The 21280-nt window shown below is 48.1% G+C and overlaps 8 protein-coding genes across 8 annotated transcripts; 3 read left to right on the forward strand and 5 right to left on the reverse strand.

Annotated features, from left to right (window-relative positions):
• Positions 1-175: 175 nt before the first annotated feature.
• Positions 176-7295, forward strand: MGL_0806 (uncharacterized protein; the record flags this gene model as incomplete). Its single annotated transcript, XM_001732161.1, has 2 exons — positions 176-4579; positions 4608-7295. 2 exons carry the CDS (start codon positions 176-178, stop codon positions 7293-7295), a joined length of 7092 nt encoding a protein of 2363 aa, XP_001732213.1.
• Positions 7296-8089: 794 nt separating this feature from the next.
• Positions 8090-8909, reverse strand: MGL_0807 (uncharacterized protein; the record flags this gene model as incomplete). Its single annotated transcript, XM_001732162.1, has 2 exons — positions 8090-8778; positions 8813-8909. 2 exons carry the CDS (start codon positions 8907-8909, stop codon positions 8090-8092), a joined length of 786 nt encoding a protein of 261 aa, XP_001732214.1.
• A 145-nt stretch (positions 8910-9054) lies between these two features.
• MGL_0808 (uncharacterized protein) lies at positions 9055-11643 on the reverse strand (the record flags this gene model as incomplete). Its single annotated transcript, XM_001732163.1, has 1 exon — positions 9055-11643. One exon carries the CDS (start codon positions 11641-11643, stop codon positions 9055-9057), a length of 2589 nt encoding a protein of 862 aa, XP_001732215.1.
• Positions 11644-12362: 719 nt separating this feature from the next.
• Positions 12363-13817, forward strand: MGL_0809 (uncharacterized protein; the record flags this gene model as incomplete). Its single annotated transcript, XM_001732164.1, has 1 exon — positions 12363-13817. The coding sequence occupies one exon, from the start codon at positions 12363-12365 to the stop codon at positions 13815-13817; it is 1455 nt and encodes a 484-aa protein (XP_001732216.1).
• Positions 13818-15472: 1655 nt separating this feature from the next.
• On the reverse strand, positions 15473-15781 carry MGL_0810 (uncharacterized protein; the record flags this gene model as incomplete). Its single annotated transcript, XM_001732165.1, has 1 exon — positions 15473-15781. The coding sequence occupies one exon, from the start codon at positions 15779-15781 to the stop codon at positions 15473-15475; it is 309 nt and encodes a 102-aa protein (XP_001732217.1).
• Positions 15782-16701: 920 nt separating this feature from the next.
• MGL_0811 (uncharacterized protein) lies at positions 16702-18465 on the forward strand (the record flags this gene model as incomplete). Its single annotated transcript, XM_001732166.1, has 1 exon — positions 16702-18465. One exon carries the CDS (start codon positions 16702-16704, stop codon positions 18463-18465), a length of 1764 nt encoding a protein of 587 aa, XP_001732218.1.
• Positions 18466-18521: 56 nt separating this feature from the next.
• On the reverse strand, positions 18522-20270 carry MGL_0812 (uncharacterized protein; the record flags this gene model as incomplete). Its single annotated transcript, XM_001732167.1, has 1 exon — positions 18522-20270. One exon carries the CDS (start codon positions 20268-20270, stop codon positions 18522-18524), a length of 1749 nt encoding a protein of 582 aa, XP_001732219.1.
• A 148-nt stretch (positions 20271-20418) lies between these two features.
• On the reverse strand, positions 20419-21213 carry MGL_0813 (uncharacterized protein; the record flags this gene model as incomplete). The annotated part of the gene is made up of 1 exon (XM_001732168.1): positions 20419-21213. One exon carries the CDS (start codon positions 21211-21213, stop codon positions 20419-20421), a length of 795 nt encoding a protein of 264 aa, XP_001732220.1.
• Positions 21214-21280: the final 67 nt, after the last annotated feature.

Here is a 21280-nt window from a genome sequence, read left to right on the forward strand (position 1 = left end):
AGTCAGCTTCCTATGTGTGCACATGTCGGGCGTGTGCCCAGGTGACGTATTTTCATCCTCATCACATACGGTGCTGTCCTGAGTGCGACAGACGAGTCGAAATTACAAGGTGGGTGTAGGCGTACTTGGGGTGGCATCTTAGATTGCTTGTTGAGTGTTTGAGTCAACTTGCAACATGGTAGCTCAGCCGCCACCCGGATTTGTTGGTGTGCCAAGTGGTGCCATGCCGGATGGTATTCTCCCTAATAATGAACCTTCACTTATGAGCCAACCTGAGTTGGCTGCGAAAGCGCGAAAATGGAAACAGATGCAAGGTCGAAAGTATGGTGATCGTCGCGGCAAAACAGCGCTTGTAGACACAGGAAAGCAAGAGCTTCCACCTGAGCATGTTCGTAAGATTGTGAAAGATCACGGCGACATGAGCAACCGAAAGTACCGCGCGGAGAAACGCGTGCACCTTGGAGCGCTTAAATATGTACCGCATGCTATGATGAAGCTGTTGGAAAATATCCCTATGCCGTGGGAACAAGTTCGTGAAGTGCCTGTCTTGTACCACGTCACTGGTGCTATTACGTTTGTCAACGAAGTGCCGAGAGTGATTGAACCGATTTATCATGCACAGTGGGCCACTATGTGGCTAGCTATGCGAAGGGAAAAGCGTGACAGGCGTCACTTCAAGCGTATGAGGTTTCCTCCATTCGATGACGAAGAGCCGCCCATTGATTATGGCGATAATATTCTAGATGTCGCACCTCTTGAAGCCATCCAGCTCGAACTTGACGAAGAAGAAGATGCACCTATCATTGATTGGTTTTATGATCACAAACCTCTAGTGAAAGATGCTCGGTACGTTAATGGTCCGTCCTACCGGTTTTGGACGCTTGATCTGCCAAAAATGGCTGCCCTTTACCGACTTGGTCGAACCTTGCAAAGCGATTTTACCAAGGGAGACAAGAATTATTTTTACTTGTTTGATCTCAAGTCTTTTTATACAGCCAAGTCGCTCAATGTGGCCATTCCTGGTGGTCCTAAGTTTGAACCCTTGTACAAAGACATGGATGATTATGATGACGATTGGAATGAGTTCAACGATATCCGGAAGGTTATAATTCGCCATCCTATTCGCACTGAATACAAAGTGGCATTCCCGCATTTATACAACAGTCGTCCGCGATCTGTATATCTTGGTATATACCATGAACCAAAGAATGTATATGTGCGAACCGATGATCCTGACCTCCCGGCTTTCTATTTTGACCCAGCTCTCAACCCCATATCACGTCGTTCATTAGGATCTGCCAAACATTTCCGGTCGCATTTCAATGACGGCGAGCCAGTGCTGTCCCATGAAGATACTGTGTTTGGTGAAGGCATCCAAGGAGATGATGAACTTCCTGATGAACTAGCTTTTTCTTTACCTGAGGGCATCGAACCATTTCTTGAGAACGTACCACTGGAGAATGATCTCACCTCTGATGCCGTCGCTTTGTGGTGGGCAGCGCCTCCCTACAACCGACGTAGTGGCATGACGCGTCGCGCTGTTGATGTCCCTCTTATCAAAGCCTGGTATTTGGAACATTGTCCTCCAGGGCAACCTGTGAAAGTTCGCGTGAGTTACCAGAAACTGCTGAAAAAGTATGTACACAACACGCTTCATGCACGACCGTACAAGGCGCAGTCAAAGAAGTACCTGTTTCGCCAGCTCAAAGCAACAAAATTTTTCCAGACGACGCATTTGGATTGGCTGGAAGCTGGACTGCAAGTTGTCCGTCAAAGCTTCAACATGTTAAATTTGCTAATCCACCGCAAGGCGTTGACATATTTGCATTTGGATTATAACATGAACCTGAAGCCTGTCAAGACACTTACCACGAAAGAGCGAAAAAAGTCTCGCTTTGGTAATGCGTTCCATTTGGTCCGAGAATTGGCTCGTATGACGAAGTTGATTGTTGATGCACATGTTCAATTTCGACTGGGCAATTGTGATGCATATCAGCTGGCAGATGGGTTGCAGTATTTGTTGAATCACGTTGGTCAACTGACGGGAGTTTATCGATACAAGTACAAAGTAATGCATCAAATTCGTGCCTGCAAAGATCTCAAACACGTTATCTATTATCGTTTCAATTCTGGCCCTGTCGGAAAGGGACCGGGTGTTGGGTTTTGGGGACCCTCTTGGCGTGTTTGGATTTTTTTCATGCGTGGCGTCACTCCTTTGCTGGAGCGATGGCTGGGCAACTTACTTGCCCGTCAGTTCGAAGGTCGCAATGGCCGCACTGGTGGTAAGTCAGTGACGAAACAGCGTGTGGAATCGCACTTTGATCTTGAGCTTCGTGCAGCTGTAATGCACGATCTTCTCGACATGATGCCTGAAGGCATCAAGCAGAACAAGAGTAAAACGATTCTTCAACATCTTACGGAAGCTTGGCGTTGCTGGAAAGCAAATGTACCGTGGAAAGTTCCTGGCATGCCGACTGCAATTGAGAATGTGATTTTACGGTATGTCAAGTCGAAAGCCGATTGGTGGACTTCAGTTGCGCATTATAACCGCGAGCGTATTCGCCGTGGTGCAACGGTGGACAAGACTGTGAGCCGTAAGAACTTGGGCCGTCTGACGCGTCTTTATTTGAAAGCCGAGCAGGAGCGTCAGAATGCATATTTAAAGGATGGTCCATATATTACGTCTGAATCAGCCGTGGCGATCTACACGTCGACAGTCCATTGGCTTGAGAGTCGACGATTCCAGCCCATTCCATTTCCTTCACTGAATTTCAAGCACGATACGAAGTTGCTCGTGCTTGCTCTTGAAAAGCTTAAAGAAGCGTACAGTGTTCAAGGCCGTCTTAACCAAACCCAACGCGAGGAGTTGGCTCTCATTGAACAAGCGTTTGATAACCCGCACGAGACATTGGCACGCATTAAAAGATTGATGCTAACACAGCGAGCATTTAAGGAAGTCGGTCTCGAGTTCTTCGATACGTTTGCAAAACTGGTCCCTACATATGACATTGAGCCAATCGAGAAAATCACCGATGCATACCTTGACCAATACTTGGCTTATGAGGCTGATAAGCGTGCCCTGTTTCCTGCTTGGATCAAGCCGAGTGACCAGGAACCCCCACCGTTGTTGGTGTACAAGTGGTCAAACGGTATTAACAACTTGCAGGACGTCTGGGACACGTCTCATGGTGAATGCAATGTCTTGATGGAAACAACATTGTCGAAGGTGTTTGACAAAGTTGATATAACGCTGCTGAATCGTCTTTTGCGTTTAATCATGGACCACAATTTGGCTGATTATATCACTGCCAAGAATAATGTGTCTATTGTGTGGAAGGATATGACCCATGTGAATTCATATGGTTTAATCCGAGGCTTGCAGTTCTCTGGTTTTGTGTTCCAATACTACGGCCTTATTCTTGACCTTCTGATCCTGGGTCTTCGTCGAGCTAGTGACTTAGCGGGCTCGCCAAAGATGCCGAATGGGTTCCTCCAATTCGAGGACAAAAGCACAGAAACCCGTCATCCTGTGCGTATGTACATGCGCTATGTTGATCGCGTGCACATTCTATATCGGTTTACGGCTGATGAATCTCGTGACTTGATCCAGCGATATCTCAGTGCGAACCCTGATCCCAATAACAACAACCTGATCGGTTATAATAACAAGAAGTGTTGGCCTCGTGACTGCCGTATGCGACTGAATAAGCACGATGTCAACCTTGGCCGTGCCGTATTTTGGACAGTCAAGAACTCATTGCCTCGAAGTCTGACGACGATCGAATGGGACGACACATTCGTGAGTGTGTACAGCAAAGACAACCCGAACTTATTGTTCTCGATGCAGGGTTTCGAGGTTCGAATCCTGCCGAAGATTCGACAAGGAGATTTGGGTGAGCAACGCGATGGTGTATGGTCTTTAGTGAATGCCGATACTGGTGAACGCAGTGCACAGGCGTACTTGCGAGTGTCAGACGAGTCTATTGCAAGTTTCCACAACCGTGTTCGACAAATTCTTATGGCAGCCGGATCCGCACCATTTGCCAAGATTGTGAACAAGTGGAACACCACTCTGATTGGGCTTATGACGTATTATCGCGAAGCAGTGATTCATACTAATGAGTTACTGGACCTACTTGTCAAGTGTGAAAATAAAGTTCAGACGCGTGTCAAGATTGGTCTGAACAGTAAGATGCCATCAAGATTCCCGCCTGTTGTGTTTTACAGTCCGAAGGAGTTGGGTGGACTTGGTATGCTCTCGATGGGTCACGTCCTGATTCCGCAGTCTGATTTGCGCTGGTCTAAGCAAACAGAGACCGGTATCTCGCACTTCCGCTCGGGTATGAGTCATGATGAAGACCAACTCATTCCTAATTTGTATCGATACATTCAAAGCTGGGAGTCAGAATTCCAGGACAGCTCTCGTGTTTGGTCAGAATATGCGCACAAACGAAAGGAAGCCAATGCTCAGAATCGACGCCTTACGTTGGAAGATTTAGAAGATTCGTGGGATCGAGGTATACCACGTATTAATACGCTTTTCCAAAAGGACCGTACAATTTTGTCATATGCACAAGATGTGGCGTCTCCGGAATGAATTCAAGCAGTACCAACTACTTAAGTACAATCCTTTCTGGTGGACGTCTCAAAGACACGATGGAAAGCTGTGGCAACTTAACCAGTACCGAACAGACATTATTGCAGCCTTGGGCGGTGTCGAAGGGTGTCTGGAACACACTTTGTTTAAGGGCTGTAATTTCCCGACATGGGAAGGTCTTTTCTGGGAGAAGGCGTCTGGCTTCGAAGATCAAATGAAACACAAAAAGCTTACGAACGCTCAGCGCTCAGGTCTCTCGCAAATTCCTAACCGTCGCTTCACTCTTTGGTGGAGTCCGACAATTAATCGTGCAAACGTGTATGTCGGTTTCCAAGTGCAGCTCGATCTTACGGGCATTTTCATGCATGGAAAGATCCCGACGCTCAAGATATCTTTGATTCAATTGTTCCGTGCACACTTGTGGCAAAAGATTCATGAGAGTGTTGTTATGGACCTTTGTCAGGTGTTCGATCAGGAATTAGAGGCTCTTCAAATCGAAACGGTGCAAAAAGAAACGATTCATCCTCGGAAGTCGTATCGTATGAATGCATCTTGTGCGGATATCGTCTTGTTTGCAAGCTACAAGTGGCCTATGTCGAATCCATCGCTGCTAACCGACTCGCGTGATGTCATGAGCGGGGCTAGTGGATCAAAATGGTGGATTGATGTGCAGTTGCGCTGGGGAGACTTCGACTCGCATGATATCGAGCGATACTGCCGTGCCAAATACCTGGACTACACCACGGACAATACGTCCATTTACCCGTCACCAAGCGGCGTTCTAATTGGAATCGACTTGGCTTATAATATGCACTCTGCTTACGGCTCGTACATTCCAGGAGCGAAGCCATTGCTTCAGCAAGCCATGGCCAAAATTATGAAAGCAAATCCTGCTCTGTATGTTTTGCGCGAGCGTATTCGCAAAGGTCTTCAGCTTTACAGCTCGGAGCCGACAGAGCCTTACTTGAATTCTGGCAACTATGCCGAGCTTTTCAGCAATCAAGTGATTTGGATGATTGACGATACCAATGTTTACCGAGTGACCATCCACCGAACTTTTGAAGGAAACTTAGTGACAAAGCCTATTAATGGTGCAATTTTCATTTTGAACCCACGCACGGGACAGCTATTCCTTAAAGTGATCCACACGTCTGTATGGGCTGGTCAAAAACGACTTGGTCAGCTTGCCAAATGGAAGACGGCTGAAGAAGTGGCTGCATTGGTGCGTTCTTTGCCGGTTGAAGAGCAGCCAAAACAGGTTATTGTTACGCGGAAAGGAATGCTGGATCCTCTTGAGGTTCATCTGCTTGACTTCCCGAACATTGTGATCAAGGGTTCTCAACTTCAACTTCCCTTCCAAGCATGTATGAAGCTTGAAAAGATCGGTGACTTGATTCTCCGAGCGACGCAGCCGCAGATGGTTTTGTACTCGTTATATGATGACTGGCTCAAGAGCATTTCGCCATATACGGCTTTTTCACGTTGCATTTTGTTGCTACGTGCTTTGCATGTTAACTCGGAAAAGACCAAGGTGATTCTTCGCCCTAACATTAACACAGTCACTCAGCCGCACCATATCTGGCCATCATTTTCTGATGAAGAATGGATCAAGGTCGAAATTGCTCTGCGCGATTTGATTCTACAAGACTATGGTCGTCGAAACCAGGTGGCTGTGGGCAGCCTGACCTCAAGTGAAATTCGTGACATTATTCTGGGTATGGAAATCTCGTCACCATCGCAACAGCGTCAACAAATGGCCGAGATCGACCAAAACCAGCCACAACAGCAGGTCACAGCTACTCAAACGCGTACTGTCAATGTCCACGGCGACGAAATTCAAACGGTGACAACGACCCAGTACGAAAACCAAGTGTTCAGCTCCAAGAGCGACTGGCGTGTACGTGCTTTGAGTGCAACGAACCTCCCTCTGCGTTGTCAACACCTCTATGTTTCAAACGAAGATGTGCGAGAGGACGCCGGTGCACTCACATACGTGGTGCCAAAGAACATCCTTAAAACCTTTATCATCACTGCCGACTTACGGACACAAGTGGCTGGCTTCATATACGGAGCGTCGCCCCCTGATATGCCGGCTGTGAAGGAAATCAAGCTTATTGTGTGGGCTCCGCAGCGTGGGAGCAACACGGGTGTTGAGTTGCCTGATCAACTTCCCACCCATGATTACATGCTGAAGGATCTGGAACCGTTGGGGTGGATTAAGACGCAGGCTCTGGACTTGCCGCATCTTGCACCCAGTGATGTTGCTACACATGCTCGCATGATGGCAGCTCATCCTGAATGGGGAGCTAACAGCGTTTGCATCACATGTGCCTTTACTCCCGGCTCTGTAACTCTGTCAGCACATACGTTGAGCGTGGCGGGTTTCGAATGGGGACGTAAAGCATCGGCAGCAGACGCCTTGGGACCTGCGCCAGGATTCAACCCTGGTATGGTTGACAAAGCACAGCTGCTACTTAGTGACCGCATTTTGGGTACAACGCTGGCGCCTACCGATGGTGCGTGGAACTTTGGGTTGTCACTGTCGGCGCAATGGACACCTCATTTCCAATATACACTGCAGCTGGCCCCTCCTGCCGCTTTCTGGGATGAAGTTCATCGACCACAAAACTTCTTGTCATTTGCGGGTGCATTGGCCGACAATGAAAACGCTGCGGACTGGCAAAATGCACTTGACTGATTTCATATATTAGGTATCAGATAGGTATTTGATTTCTACACCTAAATTAGACACAGCATGCGATAGTAGATTGGATTGAAGACCAACCGAGACCAGGCATCGACGCCAATGACCTTCCCACAACAGGGAAAATACGCCGGACGTACTTATGCGGGCCTTGAGCAAGCCTAAAAACAAAGATGTAGCAGGTGTGGCGGGCGGCTCCACGGAAGCAAGCGCGGGTAACGGTGTATGTGTGGGCGATGTTGATGAGGTCAGCGAGCGCGAAGAAGAGGGTGACGACGACAAATTTGAAGTCCCGGACCTTGACTCAGGTGAAGGCTTTGAGACGTGTGTCGGAATTGCTGCAGACGTCGACGAAGCATGTTTGGACGGTACTGACTCACCGGGTGTCTCTTCGCTTTGCTCTATATGCGCACTCGCATCCAGTGTCGGTGCCAGCAAAGTCAAAGACGAAAATTCCCTATCCCGAAGCGAGACATTTGAAGATGCGCCAGACATGGTCCAAACACCCACACGCTCCCGCAAAGAGCTAGCGGTTTCGTACGTGTCTTCGTCCGGGGTACGACGTAGGTTGTATTCGGCACCTAATGCCAAGTCGGATTCAAAGGAAAACACATTCAAGTCAAACCGTGTGCATAATAGCAAATCCTCGTCAATTCGCGCGGTATAAGCCGTGCGGACGTACCCCATGATGGGATTTAGCGTCAGTGACGCTACGGCAGGGGCACTCTTGGGACCACCAAACATATTTGCTGCACCTTGGGGTAAAGTACAACGCATCCCAGCCGACACTAATGAAATGTAAGTAATGCAATGTACGTACTTCCACCACTCTTTTCGGCAATACTAAAAAATAGCTCACCACCGGCGCTAAGTGTGGCAGCGTCGGCGACTGAACAGATATGTCGCAAGATTCTGGCGCCCCATAATGCATCATCTAATGAGTAAGTGTACTCTGTCATTGTGCGTGAAGACTGATGCTGGAGCGTGAGAAGAAGATTTGTGACTCCTGGCGGACCAATAGGTCCTTTTGTTGATGCTGACTCACTGCCCGAACGATTCGGAGGTATGATGCCAAGCCAACGCCCTAGAGGCACAACAGGGAAACGTGGCGCATTTGACAAAGCTGTAGCCATAATCTGCCAATGTTCTGACAAGCGGAATACACAAAGTGCTTCCACACAAGAACTAGGCGCATGCATACTTCCATACAAAAGCATCTCGCGTGTTGCTTTCGGCTGATGCTTGTGTTGCGAGAAATGCATATTTGGCTCGAGAAAAGGAGCCGCACGCGTCATACACCGCAAAGGGTCCTGAATACATCCCAAATCAAAAATAGAGTTCGTAGAAGCATGGGAATAAGCAATAAAGCCAGACAGTGGGACTGTCAGTATACGTGTGCTCGCCGTAAAAGAGGATGCAGGAGTGAGGGTGGCCGACGAAAATATTACACCGCGAGGTGTGGTAAAGTCAAGAAGAACTTGTATTCGTTAGTAACAGACGAGCAAACACACCATCGCTTGCTTTTGAGAGATTTAGATAAGAGGACTGATCATTCCAGCCGGTGGCCCGCCAGTACTCTCGGAGTAGCACCGTCGCTGCATCATACATAGTGGGGTGCTAAGAAGTGGAGGGCTTCGTTCCATCACAATTACAGCCATGTTATAAGCCTCGACCGTGGTATGTTCAACATAGTGAAATTTATGTACATTACAATGCAGTTTATTTAGTATACTAAAGGAAATAAGACTTTTGACTATGCTCCGAAGATGTGCTCAACTTCATCGATACCACCAGGGTGTGGGGAAGATAAGGGCACATCGGGAATCATCATTTCCTCAACACTTGGTGCCGGCGTCTCATTCGTTTCCTCTTCCGTAGAGATCGCATCCTCCACCAAATCCTCGGCGTTCCAATGCAAGGTTGGATGAATAATGCCTGGGTTGGAATGAACACGACGAAGGCTTTGTCTAACACCGGGCGAGCTGGAAGCTGAGAAACGCCGAACACTAAAATTAGCTGATGGGGAACGACTGGACACGTTGCGAGGTGACAAAGATTTTCGGGCCGAGTTTGGAGAGCGAGAAAGAACGTCCATTTCATGTGGACTCATATGTTCCCACACATTTTGTCCGTTGGATGAAACAGTATTGTTAGTTGATGGACTTTCAAGCTCTATGCCGGGCAGAATCGAAAGGGTATCATTTGGATACATTTCTTCCATGACATCTTCGTACGCGTCAAAGTAACCTTCTACAGACACGCCAGAAATGTATCGCCCAGGAGTGCCTGCTCCAACCGAATGAGGATGTGGCGGAAATGCCTCTCGCTCAAAAATATCACGGCTTGCCTCATTCCATTCCTGAGCATACGCATCCTTTGCATTGGCGGGTAAGGCTTCTGTGCCGGCGACGTGACTGTGGTAACGGTAGCGCGACTTGTTGAAAAATTGTATTAATGCTCGGAGAGTTTGCTCTTCAGGAAGTGAGGCTTCCACTTCGGCCTCCAAGTCGCTACCACCAGGCCAATCCTCACGCAGTCGTGGACGACAACGCAAATAAATTTGTGTGATGATGCGCATGTTTGACTGACGCCACTTTCGTCCGCAATAAGGAATTTGACACTTCAATAGCTTGAGAACGTATAGTTCAAGTCCAGAATGGGGTACACTCAGTGTTCGTTTTAGAATAGCGGAACTTTTGTATTGAACAAGCAATAGAATTCGATGTACTTTTGATTTGCAAACTTGATAAAGAATGCGTGTAAAGTTGGATGCCGTGGCCATATTGCGCCAAGAAAAGGGCGGTGAAGATGTTTGCGAATCGGAGTGTTGTATACGCAAAGGATCGTTGGGGTATTCATTCCAAACATTTCCGATCAGAAGAGAGAGTTGCTCTAGAATCTGCTGGGGTGTAGATGTCGAATGGTCATGGCCAACAAGACGACAATACTCGAATAGACCGAATGGATGAGCCTCGCATCGTGAATGCACTGCTTGGTCCACAACTTGCAGTCCGAATAGCTTGAGGATCAATAAAATCACATTCGTGTCTAAGAGCACTTGAGCAAGGTATTCAAATTTGAGAATGTGACTCGCTTTAAACCAATGCAGACACAATAGCAAAAACGAACTTACAGCCTTATTCAAAATTTCACGATGGCGACAAATATCAACGTCTTCAAGCGTGGGGGAGGGAGCTTGTTCTGAAGGTGTACCCTCCGCAACAGCTCGCACGTATGCGCTACTGGTGCTACCCGTTGTGGCAGTAGCAAGCACAAGCTTCAAAAGAACGATAACTGCACTTTGTAAAGAAGGCAAAGAACGGCGGTAGATCTCATCGATCCATTCTAGCCTTTGATCATCTTCCGCACTTATTGGCACAGGGCCTGGCTGACGAAGACACAAGTTCTGAAGCATTTCTTGTACTTCAGATATGCTTGAGTCTTGTGCACCTCGCGCTTCATTTAAAAACTCTTGACGAACACACCATGTTTGCCATGTACCTGTCCCGATAAATAGACGATCGCGGTAAAGCGAAGAAGCTTCTTGGATTCCGACAGGCACATCAGGCCCATTTTTGACAGGTGCTAAAGGCAGAATAAACGGGCGACTTTGATTTGTTTGAAATTTTTGCCGACCAGGCTTTAGAGGTGGTGGTGCTGCAGCTGACTTTGCCATTGCAATGCGTTCCTCGTCCATCACAAGCAGCGCGTCGTCAGTGGGCCCATGAGTGTTATGGTTCGTCGAAAGAGGTAGAGTGGCGTTAGCCAGGACAGTTCCTCCTATCAATTCGGACCGCTGGTGATCTACCAAGGTCGGGTACTTGGCCATAAGTTCAGACTGAAATTGACGTATGTCTTGAGGAATGACAGGCATCTTTTCCGCAAGACTTGACTTGGGTACGAGGCCTTCGCGAATCCGTACGCGTTCTTTGCATTTAGAGAGTGCATCACTGCCACCCATTGACGCAAGAAGAGACTTCCATGTTAACAGGACGAGTTTTTTTACTGGGAATCCTTTGATACTTTTTTCTCGCAAATTAGCCACCAGATTAAGAAAGAAGTTCGGCAAGGGTGGGTCCATAAACATCAATGCCTCACTGAGGCGAAAATCACCACGCAAAGACTCGATTACAGTATACAGCTGAGAAAAATGCACGGAAACTTCCACATTGATACTCTCCAGGTAATCAACCTTTTCTTGTGGTGTCATTATGTTCTCACTGCTGGAAGATGAATGATTCTGAGGGACAAAGTCAGGTAAGGTGCTCACCCAGTCATGGCGCCAGCAGGCGCGCCGACAAGCAACGAACAAGTCTTCAATACCACCCAGCTCAAAGACCATGCGCGCATTTTCTTGAATCCAGGCTAATTGCTCCCTTTCTGAGCTGGTCTCACCAAAAGATCCCTGAAGGAGATACAGAAGCGCATGTGAAGCAGTTGTGCGTGCCACAGTATCTTGCAAGTCAAGAGAGTTCAAAAGGTGTAAAAGAATGCGACGTCGCGAATGCACGTCAAGCGTTGTCCAAGCTGTTTGTCAGTTGAATGACTGGTACATACAAGCTACAGATACGACATCAGGTATATTCATTGATTTCCATTTAGATTTCGCCCATTCTTGCCACATGAATTTGTTTTCAATGAATAATGGTGCCTCGATATACGAGTAAAACTCTTCCAGTTCATTCTCGATACAGTCGGCATCTTGATCAAGGGAGTACGAAATCTCAGTTTTAGTGGATCCGCAATTATTGACATCATCTCCCAAGTCATTCGGCGCTTCTTGCGAGGGGAGATTTATCGCCGACGCGAGCTCATTAGCTCCGACCATGTTATGCAGGTCGTCAAGCTTTGTCTGGCGCAACCTTGAGGCCAATGCACCCTGAAACACAAGTCCGCTCGCTCACCGCATACGCGTCTAACGCTTTATGCCAAATGCACGACACTGTAGCACGTGACTGGACGCACCGGGGCGTTGACCGCCTCGCTGATTCCAGCGCTCACTAGCCAAGTGTCTGCTGGCTCATTGTCGAGAGGGATCGCCTGCCCGTGCGCCTCTTTATTATGCAACTGATTGCATACTGCCTTGCCCTGCTGAGCAGTATTTCTGTGGCATTGGCTCTATCAGCCACAGGAAGCCGGGTTCTTGCCGTCGTGGGAGAGGATCCTGATGCATACTCTTCGTTCTTAGGGTCACTTAAGGAGCGGGGATACACGACAACGAGCTTGACTCCAGAGAAGGTGTCGGAGACCACGCTGTACAAGTTCGGAGAACGAATGTTCGACCATGCAGTGATTCTCGCGCCAAACATGAAACAATTTCCCAAAGGACTGGAGCCGTCAACGTTGATCGATTTCCTTCGCGATGGGGGAAACCTCATGGTAGGATTATCGCCGAAGCTCACTGAATCTTGGCGTGGGTTTGCCCGCGAATTTGGACTTGAGTTCGGCGATCGTGATACCATGCTGGTCGACCATTTTGGATATGATGCGCAGATGGACCGCGGTGACCACACGGCCGTGCAGGTTGGTGGTTCAAGGTCCAGTGCCCCGCTGGACGCTGGCGGGATTGTGCCAAACGAGCTTGTGTTTTCTAAAGATACGCTTTCATCCCAAGAATCCTTTTTGTATCGCGGAATTGCGCACTGGATCGGCCCGTCACCGTTGGCATTTCCTTTACTCTTGCCTCCAGCTACATCCTATCAGACAGATGTGCCCATGATCACGACTTCGGAAGTCGAAGGCGGTTGGGCAGCAAAGGGTATCAACAAGCTTGAGCCACTCAATGCGGTGGAAAATTTACTTACAGGTGCTGATGCTCATTCTTCCGATACCAAAGCTTCGCTTGCGTCGGCCATACAACTGCGTGATAATTCTGCGCGCGTCATGTTTGTGGGGAGCGTAGAGATCATGCAAAATGAAATTTATGCAATGGAAGACCGCCCAATTCAACGAGCAGTAGTTGACGACTTGATTTTGTGGACTTTCCAGGAGCATGGTGTGCTTCGCGTGGTTCGCAGGGCACACGAACGACTTCGTGCAGGACCAGAGGATCTACGACCAGACTATGAAGAAGAACCTGGAGTAAATAAGATGTACCGCATCAAAGACACCGTGAATTATGTGCTTGAGGTACAGCAATTCGAAAATGGAGCTTGGAGGGCCGTGTCGCAGCCCCTGGATTTGCAACTGAGTGCTATCATGCTTGATCCCTACGTGACTGTGCCCCTACTGCCAGAAGCAGGCTCGAATAGCACTGTTTACCGTGCTATACTAGGCCTTCCCGACAGACACGGTGTATTCACTCTACGAGTTAACTGGAAGCGACATGGCTACACATACATAAGGGCAGATGACGTGATACCTGTGCGTCCTTTCAACCACAACGAGTATCCGCGAATGCTTAGCAGTTCATGGCCTTACGTGGCAGGCGCATTATCCACTATGCTAGGCTTTTCAACTTTTGTTGCATTGTGGCTCATCATGCCATTGAGCAAACTAAGTAGTAAAATGTTGTAGAGCTACAACACTGTTACGTCCACACGAGAGCACACGTGTTCGGCCCATTCGAAATATTCTCCCCTGGAAGCTGCCAACCTAGGACGGGAACGGTTGTTGTTGCTGGTAGTGGTGGTGACAAGACCTTGTGGACGATATTATACATAACTCCCAGTGATTCGTGTGTATCATATATGAGTTTTACATGTAAAGCGCTTTTCATCGCTTGTCTTAGTTCTAACCATGCATCATCGACATGGGTGGTGAAAGACTCATCATCACCCACAAGAGTAAACAGAGCAATGCCAGACGTCAGAGAAGTTGAATCATCATATTCGCACATTTGGTAGCAACATGTGATACCGTCTGATCTTATCTTTTTTGCACGAAGACCAACTTTGCGCTTTTCGTCAAAAATACGAGCGGTCAACTGCCATTCACAGCACGCATGTTTTGTTAGACTCTTTGACGGTAGATACACAAATAGCATCGGCTCAGTTTTCTGATGCAAAGAAAGCGTACTCTGAGTCATATCCAAACCGTCTGGTGGTGATAGCCAACAAATGCCGCCCTCAACATGAACGCACGCACCCCATTCTGAGACAGCGTCGACAATACGCTGCTGATGTTGGACAGATAGTGCAAGCTGCAAGGCCACGTCGTCAGGCAAGTCGAGTGTTGCGGGCCGCATGCCGATTTGACCTGACATATATATGCGATGATGGTCGCTGACGGCCTGTGAAAATGGACCAAGACTTGCAGGAACCCAATACCCCTGACTTCTTACGTGTAAAGCCCGACGCTCGCGAGGAAAAGATGCAGGACGACAAGCAACAACATCAAGCTTGATCCGTAATCCCAACGATCTCACCGGCAATGCAAGACAAGACCTTGATGGTGGGGCGGCACCGAACTCAGCACAATACATCCGTTGAAATGCTTCAAAATAGGAGGCCGACGCAAGATACACGTTCACGTGAGCAATGTGCGTCCGATCATAGTCCTGTTTCTTTAGAGTATCGAATACATGGGCGAAAGCACTGCGTACTTCGTCCTCGAAACTCACGCGATGGAAACTCATGGATGGTGCAGAAACATTAGCAATAGTGAGCCAATCGCCACGCCTTGACATGGACATTGTTGGCTCCTGCCAGGTAGTGAAGTCCGCATCCTTATACATTGATATACTTGGGGTAGGATTTGACAGGTTTTTGCGCAGAGCTTCAAAGGATGCATTTCCCACATCGTCAAGCAAAGGTGGTGCTTGAATAGATTTCAATAAGACCGCTGGTCCGTATTCAGTTTTGTCAATCAACGAAGTGCGGAGAATGCGCAAATAGCTCACGCTCGCAAAAGCCGCGTCACTGTGAAGAATTGTTTCGGTTTCATCGACGGAAATACGGCGCTGAAACAGAGGAGAATCTAAACACAGCGTTTCATACTCCCCACCTTCTCCGCAAACATGGGCCCCGTATAACTGACTGAGTTTTTCTAGTTTGGGTGTTAGTTGTCTCAAGGAACGGCCCAAATCACGCTCAGTCAGCTCTATACCAGCGACTTTAATGAGAATAGCATCTAATCCAGAGTTGTTCATTTCATGCAAAAGAGACGACTGGTCTCGATTCCAAAGATAGGCAAGCGGTTGTAAATTTAAATCTGGTCGAAATGAACTGGTATCAGTAGTAGAACTGAAGATACACGTACACATGCTCGACACGGACTCGCTGATAGTTCGAAAGAATCGCGCCTACACTTACTCCCTCGATGTCAGGATGCTTCTCTTTCACATGAAGCAAGAGATGATAAAGATCTTCCGTCTCGTCTTCATCTGTTTGTTCAAAATCTGAAGGCTTCTTTGTAGGATCGCGGGCACCATAAACGGCGCCTTGGTTGATAGCCTTTCCACGAATTTGCCTGCGATATAATGGGAGGTTCATCGCCTCTGCGATCTTTTGCACCGCATCATGCCCCACCGTCTGATACATGTATGAATCCAGTTCATCTGTTGTGAGTAAAGCAAAATGTGCATACCCTTCCCACCTGGTGGAATCAAAGTTGCCAAAGCAACGATATCATGCTTTTGTAGAACACAGTGGCACAGGTTAAAGCAACTATCCTTACCACCCGAAAGCAAGCCTACGACTTTCATTCGTGTGATGATGGTCCTCCTCAAGTGATTAAATGGATGAGGCGCGTTATAAGCTAACGGTCTCCACTATACAAATTGCGCCAATTTTTCCACACTTGAATCAGTTCAAACTGGCTGTTGCGAGGCCGGCAATGACAACTGCGTAGCAATCAATAACCTTCGTTGGCCCCAGTTCGCCAGATGGCAATCATACCCCGTACGCTTGCGCTATATGTAAGGTCAACTATAAGTTCGTATTCCTTGATACATGCCAGGTGGGCATCGTCCTTGTCGCCGTTGTATCAAGGACGTAATACAAGGCGGCCTCTAAAACGCGCCAAAATAGACGCGATAGCATCGGTTGATCAGGCAACGCGGGTGCCTTGTATCACGGGAAAGAAATTACAGTCGCTGCTCCAAGATGCTGTACGCTCTTATGCAGAATCACTGCAAACCAAAAAGCGCCTGTCTAGCTTCGGCATTCCTATTCATGCTATCCAAATGGTTCATGAACAAATAGCCACGATACCCCTTTCATCAAAAACTGATATTTGGGCATGCGTTTTGAATTTATGGGCGCAAGAAGTTCAGAATGACATATGGGCCACTTTCGCAATGCGCCAAGAGCTAACATCCGCCTACCTCCAACAAGGGAATGATGCGCTGCATAGAGCCTGTGCCCAATCTTTTCTTGCATGGTTGTCAACTCAATTTGAGCGTTGCAGAATGACTACAGCATTGACTGCTTCTGAAAAAAGTACTTTGCGTGAAGCTTGCATGCAACTTGACGTTTTACGCTCCATTACAGACTTGCGTGCGCCATCGCTGACTTATTCTAGTGCACGATCATTGACAAGACAAATCCATCTGCATGTGGGACCAACCAACTCAGGAAAAACTCATGGTGCGCTTGTGACTTTATCAAAAGCTCGAACTGGTCTGTATGCTGGACCGCTTCGGTTGCTCGCTCACGAGGTCTGGGAACGCATGAATCAAGGGACGATCTCACCCTCAATCCAACCACGTGCTTGTAACTTACGCACCGGCGAGGAGGTTCGTGTGGTTGATGAATATGCAGGACTAGTTTCTTGCACAGTTGAAATGGCGGATGTTACACGGGCCTATGAAGTAGCGGTGATTGATGAAATTCAAATGATTGCCGACATCCAGCGCGGGTTTGCATGGACCCAAGCCGTGTTAGGTCTACCGGCAAAGGAGCTTCATCTTTGTGGGGAAGCAAGTGCAGTTCCTTTAATTCAGCGCCTCGTGGAAATGTGTGGCGACGAGCTGCATATACACAACTATAACAGACTGTCGCCGCTGCACGTTGCATCTAGCAGTTTGCGGGGTGACTTGACCAAAGTTGAACCTGGTGATTGTGTGGTCGCGTTTAGTCGCAGTACTATATTTTGGCTTAAAGAACAAATTGAAGCAAGAACAGGACTCCAGTGTGCTGTAGCATACGGGGCACTGCCACCTGAAATCAAGAGTGAACAGGCGAAGCTATTCAACTCAGGTAAACTCGATGTGATGGTGGCTAGCGATGCTATCGGTATGGGGTTGAATTTACGTATTAGACGCGTAATTTTTGATACTCTAAGCAAATGGAATGGAAAAGAACAAGTGCCATTGTCACTTTCGCAAATTAAACAGATTGCCGGGCGTGCTGGTCGCTATGGAACATCGCGTGATAAGAATGAAGAGCCATCGGGCCTTGTTCTTACACGCAATGAGAACGAGATGGAGTATCTACGAGCAGCACTTGCTGCTCCAGTACGACCTATCACGCATGCGCAGATACAACCCAGTACCCGAAAGCTCGAATCACTGGCACTATTGCTGCCACGCGCGCGGACAAGAGGTCCATCCTCATCTCGCAGGCGTGTTTCTATTCATGACAACTCTGTGTCCACACTGTTAGAGGAGTTCCATGCTTTTGCGGATTTAGATGCGGGTGTATTTTCCATGGCGGATTTTGTGTCACAAAAAGCCATGTCTACCATTATTGAGCATCGTGGGCGAGACCGTTTGACGCACGCTGAAAAGGAAAAATGGTCGAATACCCCAGTTAATATGCGGGATGAACGCGCAGTTGCATGGGTTGGCAATGCGATTGAGCGATATGCGCGTGGTGAGCTAGTCCGTTTCGAAGCATGTGCGAAAGAGCTTGGCACTATGGAGGCTGAAGAAGCGATAGCTCAAATTATGCGCGATGCACAAACGAGACACAAAGTGGCCGGCTCTGAACAGTCTGTTGTTATGTTTGCTCAACAGGATGAAACAGTACTAAATATCCACACACTCATGCTTCTAGAATCCTTGCACCGGACGTTGACACTTTATCTTTGGTTGGGCTTCCGCTTTCCTTTGGCATTCTGTTTCCGACATGATGTGGAGGCGCGAAAGCAACGAACAGAAGCATCTATTGAGTTTTGCCTAGAAGCTATTCGTGTGCGAAGAGCCCAGCGACTCACGCGCTTGGGACGAAAGGAAGAGGCTCACGTATTACTGAAAAAGCATGTACATCGTAAGCGGCGCTAATGGCTACAAATATGCGTTTGTCTGAGAGTCTTGAGGGGAATGCGCGCACGTTCACTTCACCATGGATCGGCCTTACGCCAGTCCCATGAATGCACAAGAGTGCCTTTGATAGGCATCTTGATTCGTTCTCCACGAATAGGTTCTTCCACCTCGTCGGCACGCCCCTCTTCCTGAGCAGCACGTCGTTGAGCCTCCAATTCCGCGGCGAGGTGAAACCGTAGACGCTCCAAAGATCCATGCAATATTGAGTTGGCGCCGCGGTATCGACTGACCATGACGCTTAGAGTATCACGATGTCTCACCGACATGACTGTGCCAGCGAGAACAGCACGACTCGCAGTAGTCCCATGATACACTTGCTCCGTGGCATGATCGTCTAGGATGGATGGTGGATCAGATAATCGGGAGAAAACACGCTGCATATCGGGATACATCAACATACGTGCAGCGTAGTAGAGGTGGGATGCATGCCGATAGGACAAGGTGGGGAACTGGGAACCTGCAGGAGGTGCTAAAGCCACTGCGCGTCCATGAGGATGGACAGGAGTAAATACAGGAGCAGCAGTGGCTGCATGCGTGTCTTCATCGACACCGTCTTTTGGTGGTGGTATCGTTATGAGCAAGTTAGGGCCTGGCGCGCAAGATGGCGAAGTCGGATGAACATGCACACATCCGTGCATCGAGTCGTTGGGAACATATCGTAAAGGATCTGCCATGCAATGCGCGATTCTTCGTCGTTTGAATGCAGCGGCCATAGATGTGGTTGAAGTTGGGTTGGCGTGATGCGAACGGGCAAGCGATGTCAGTAGCATCGGTGTTCGCGTCGTGGGATCGTCGGCCATGGCATCCATAGCATGCATAAATGCATCGAGAGAAGACGTGGAAGGCGTCTTCGACGCAACTTTGGCTTGTGATCCACGTCGCTTTGCGCATATTTCGATAGATGGCAGCTCGGAACGTGTACCGGCTCCTTCTGCTAGAACGCCCGCGTATGCCATAGCTCGACGTTGCCATACTTTCCTTGTACCGTCATTACCAACTTCATCAGCAGCGGGCACACCTTCAACAGAAGCAGCGCGCGGCATTGGACGTGCAGGTCCACCAACCTTCGGCTTGGTAGGCCGATTTGATACGGGTATTACAGGCTTGGCACGACCATCCCACACATCCTTAGTTGGCAAATGAGGTAAAAAGGGTGGAATATACGAATTGTAATCCAATCTGGGCGATATTTCCGGATCATTATCGGTAGTAAGCGAGCGCTTTGACCCGGCTAAATACATACCGGGGCCGGAAACTAGATCATCCTCGAGGCACTCGTCCACAGCCCTTCGGACCGTCAGCTCGGCACACACTACGTCGTCATCGACGCGCTCATAGCACAAATTCGGGAACTTTTGTGTTGGATCAAAAAATACATGATCATCTAGTCTTACTTGTTCCCTCCTTAGAGTTGATGGCCAAACTTCGGCGGCAGAACGCTTCCAGATGCCTTCATCATCTGCCCATTCGAGAAGCTCGTCTAGTGACCCATGCCCCATAATTTCTTCCAAAGCCATATAAATATCAATTATGTTGGATTTCTCGCGACAAGCATTGTGCGCCATGTGCACGCTCTTCTGCGCCAACAAAGATAAATAACGGTGGACAATCTCAGCAAGAACATGACATGCATTAGCACTAGAGCTTTGGAACCCACACGAAGATAAAATTGAATAAGTCACTAATTGGAGTTGGAAAAATGCAAACTCGGACGTAGGCCGAGAACTCGGTGTACATTTACGGAGCTGGGCGTCTCTCGCCATTCAGAAAAGACGTGACGACGTTGGAGTCATGCCAGCGACGATGTTGGCGTTTGAAGAACTGACAAGGTAGCATGGGAATTAAGAAAGATGGGTAGTTCTGCTAATATGTGCCATTACATATTTCCAGCACTTCTATGTACAAACTACCTCACGTTTGTTGTGACTTGGATTGAAGCATTTCCAACGCGCCATTAGAGCGTAGAACACACATGTTCTGCATACTGTACTTGCCCTTGCGACCATGGTCACCCAAATTCTTGCCGCTAAGAACCATATCAAGCTGTTCACGAGCCTCTGCATATCGACCCATACTAATGTATAAGCGACCAAGCTCATAATGACAAAAGTAAAGCATGTAGTGATCATACTCACACAGTACCCCTTTTTTTGCGACAAACATCAGACTATCCTCAGCCATTGAAGCAGCTCTTTCTCTTGATAAATATTGGCGCGAAGATGCAAGGTAGACATGCTTCTCTGGGTATGCCAGATTCCGCAGGATAACACCATGAAGAAAGTGTGCAAGACACAAATCATCAAAGACAGGAGACACTTGCGAGGTTAGACGTTCGAGTTCCTGTTCAATAATGGGTAAAAAGCGACGGAAGAGTGCTCGAGGAGGGGATGTCGTGTAACAGTGAGTTAAGTAAGCGAATTCCATCGCGGGATGGAACAAGTATCCATACTGTGTCATTTTGCGAGATTTTCGAGATGCAAATTTCTCTAGGGGAATACTCTTACCCGCAATCCGCTGCGACATCGAAGGAACTCGTTCCATGATCTCCTTAGCCTCTTCCTGCGCAGCAGGACTTCCGGTCTCATACAGTGCTGCCGCCCGAGCATAATGATATAACGCCTTAGACCAGTTGTTTTCATTCGCAAGGACAGTGAAACACTCGTGAGTTTGTTGCCATTCGCACAGCGACATGTAACAGAGAGCCATGTCCCAATAGCATATGTGTTTGAGTTGAACATATTCTTGTTGAACATCACGCGCTTCTTTGAAGCAT

The sequence above is a fragment of the Malassezia globosa genome (assembly GCF_000181695.2).
Source record: "Malassezia globosa CBS 7966 chromosome Unknown mgl_sf_1.2, whole genome shotgun sequence".
NCBI classification, from domain to species: domain Eukaryota; kingdom Fungi; phylum Basidiomycota; class Malasseziomycetes; order Malasseziales; family Malasseziaceae; genus Malassezia; species Malassezia globosa.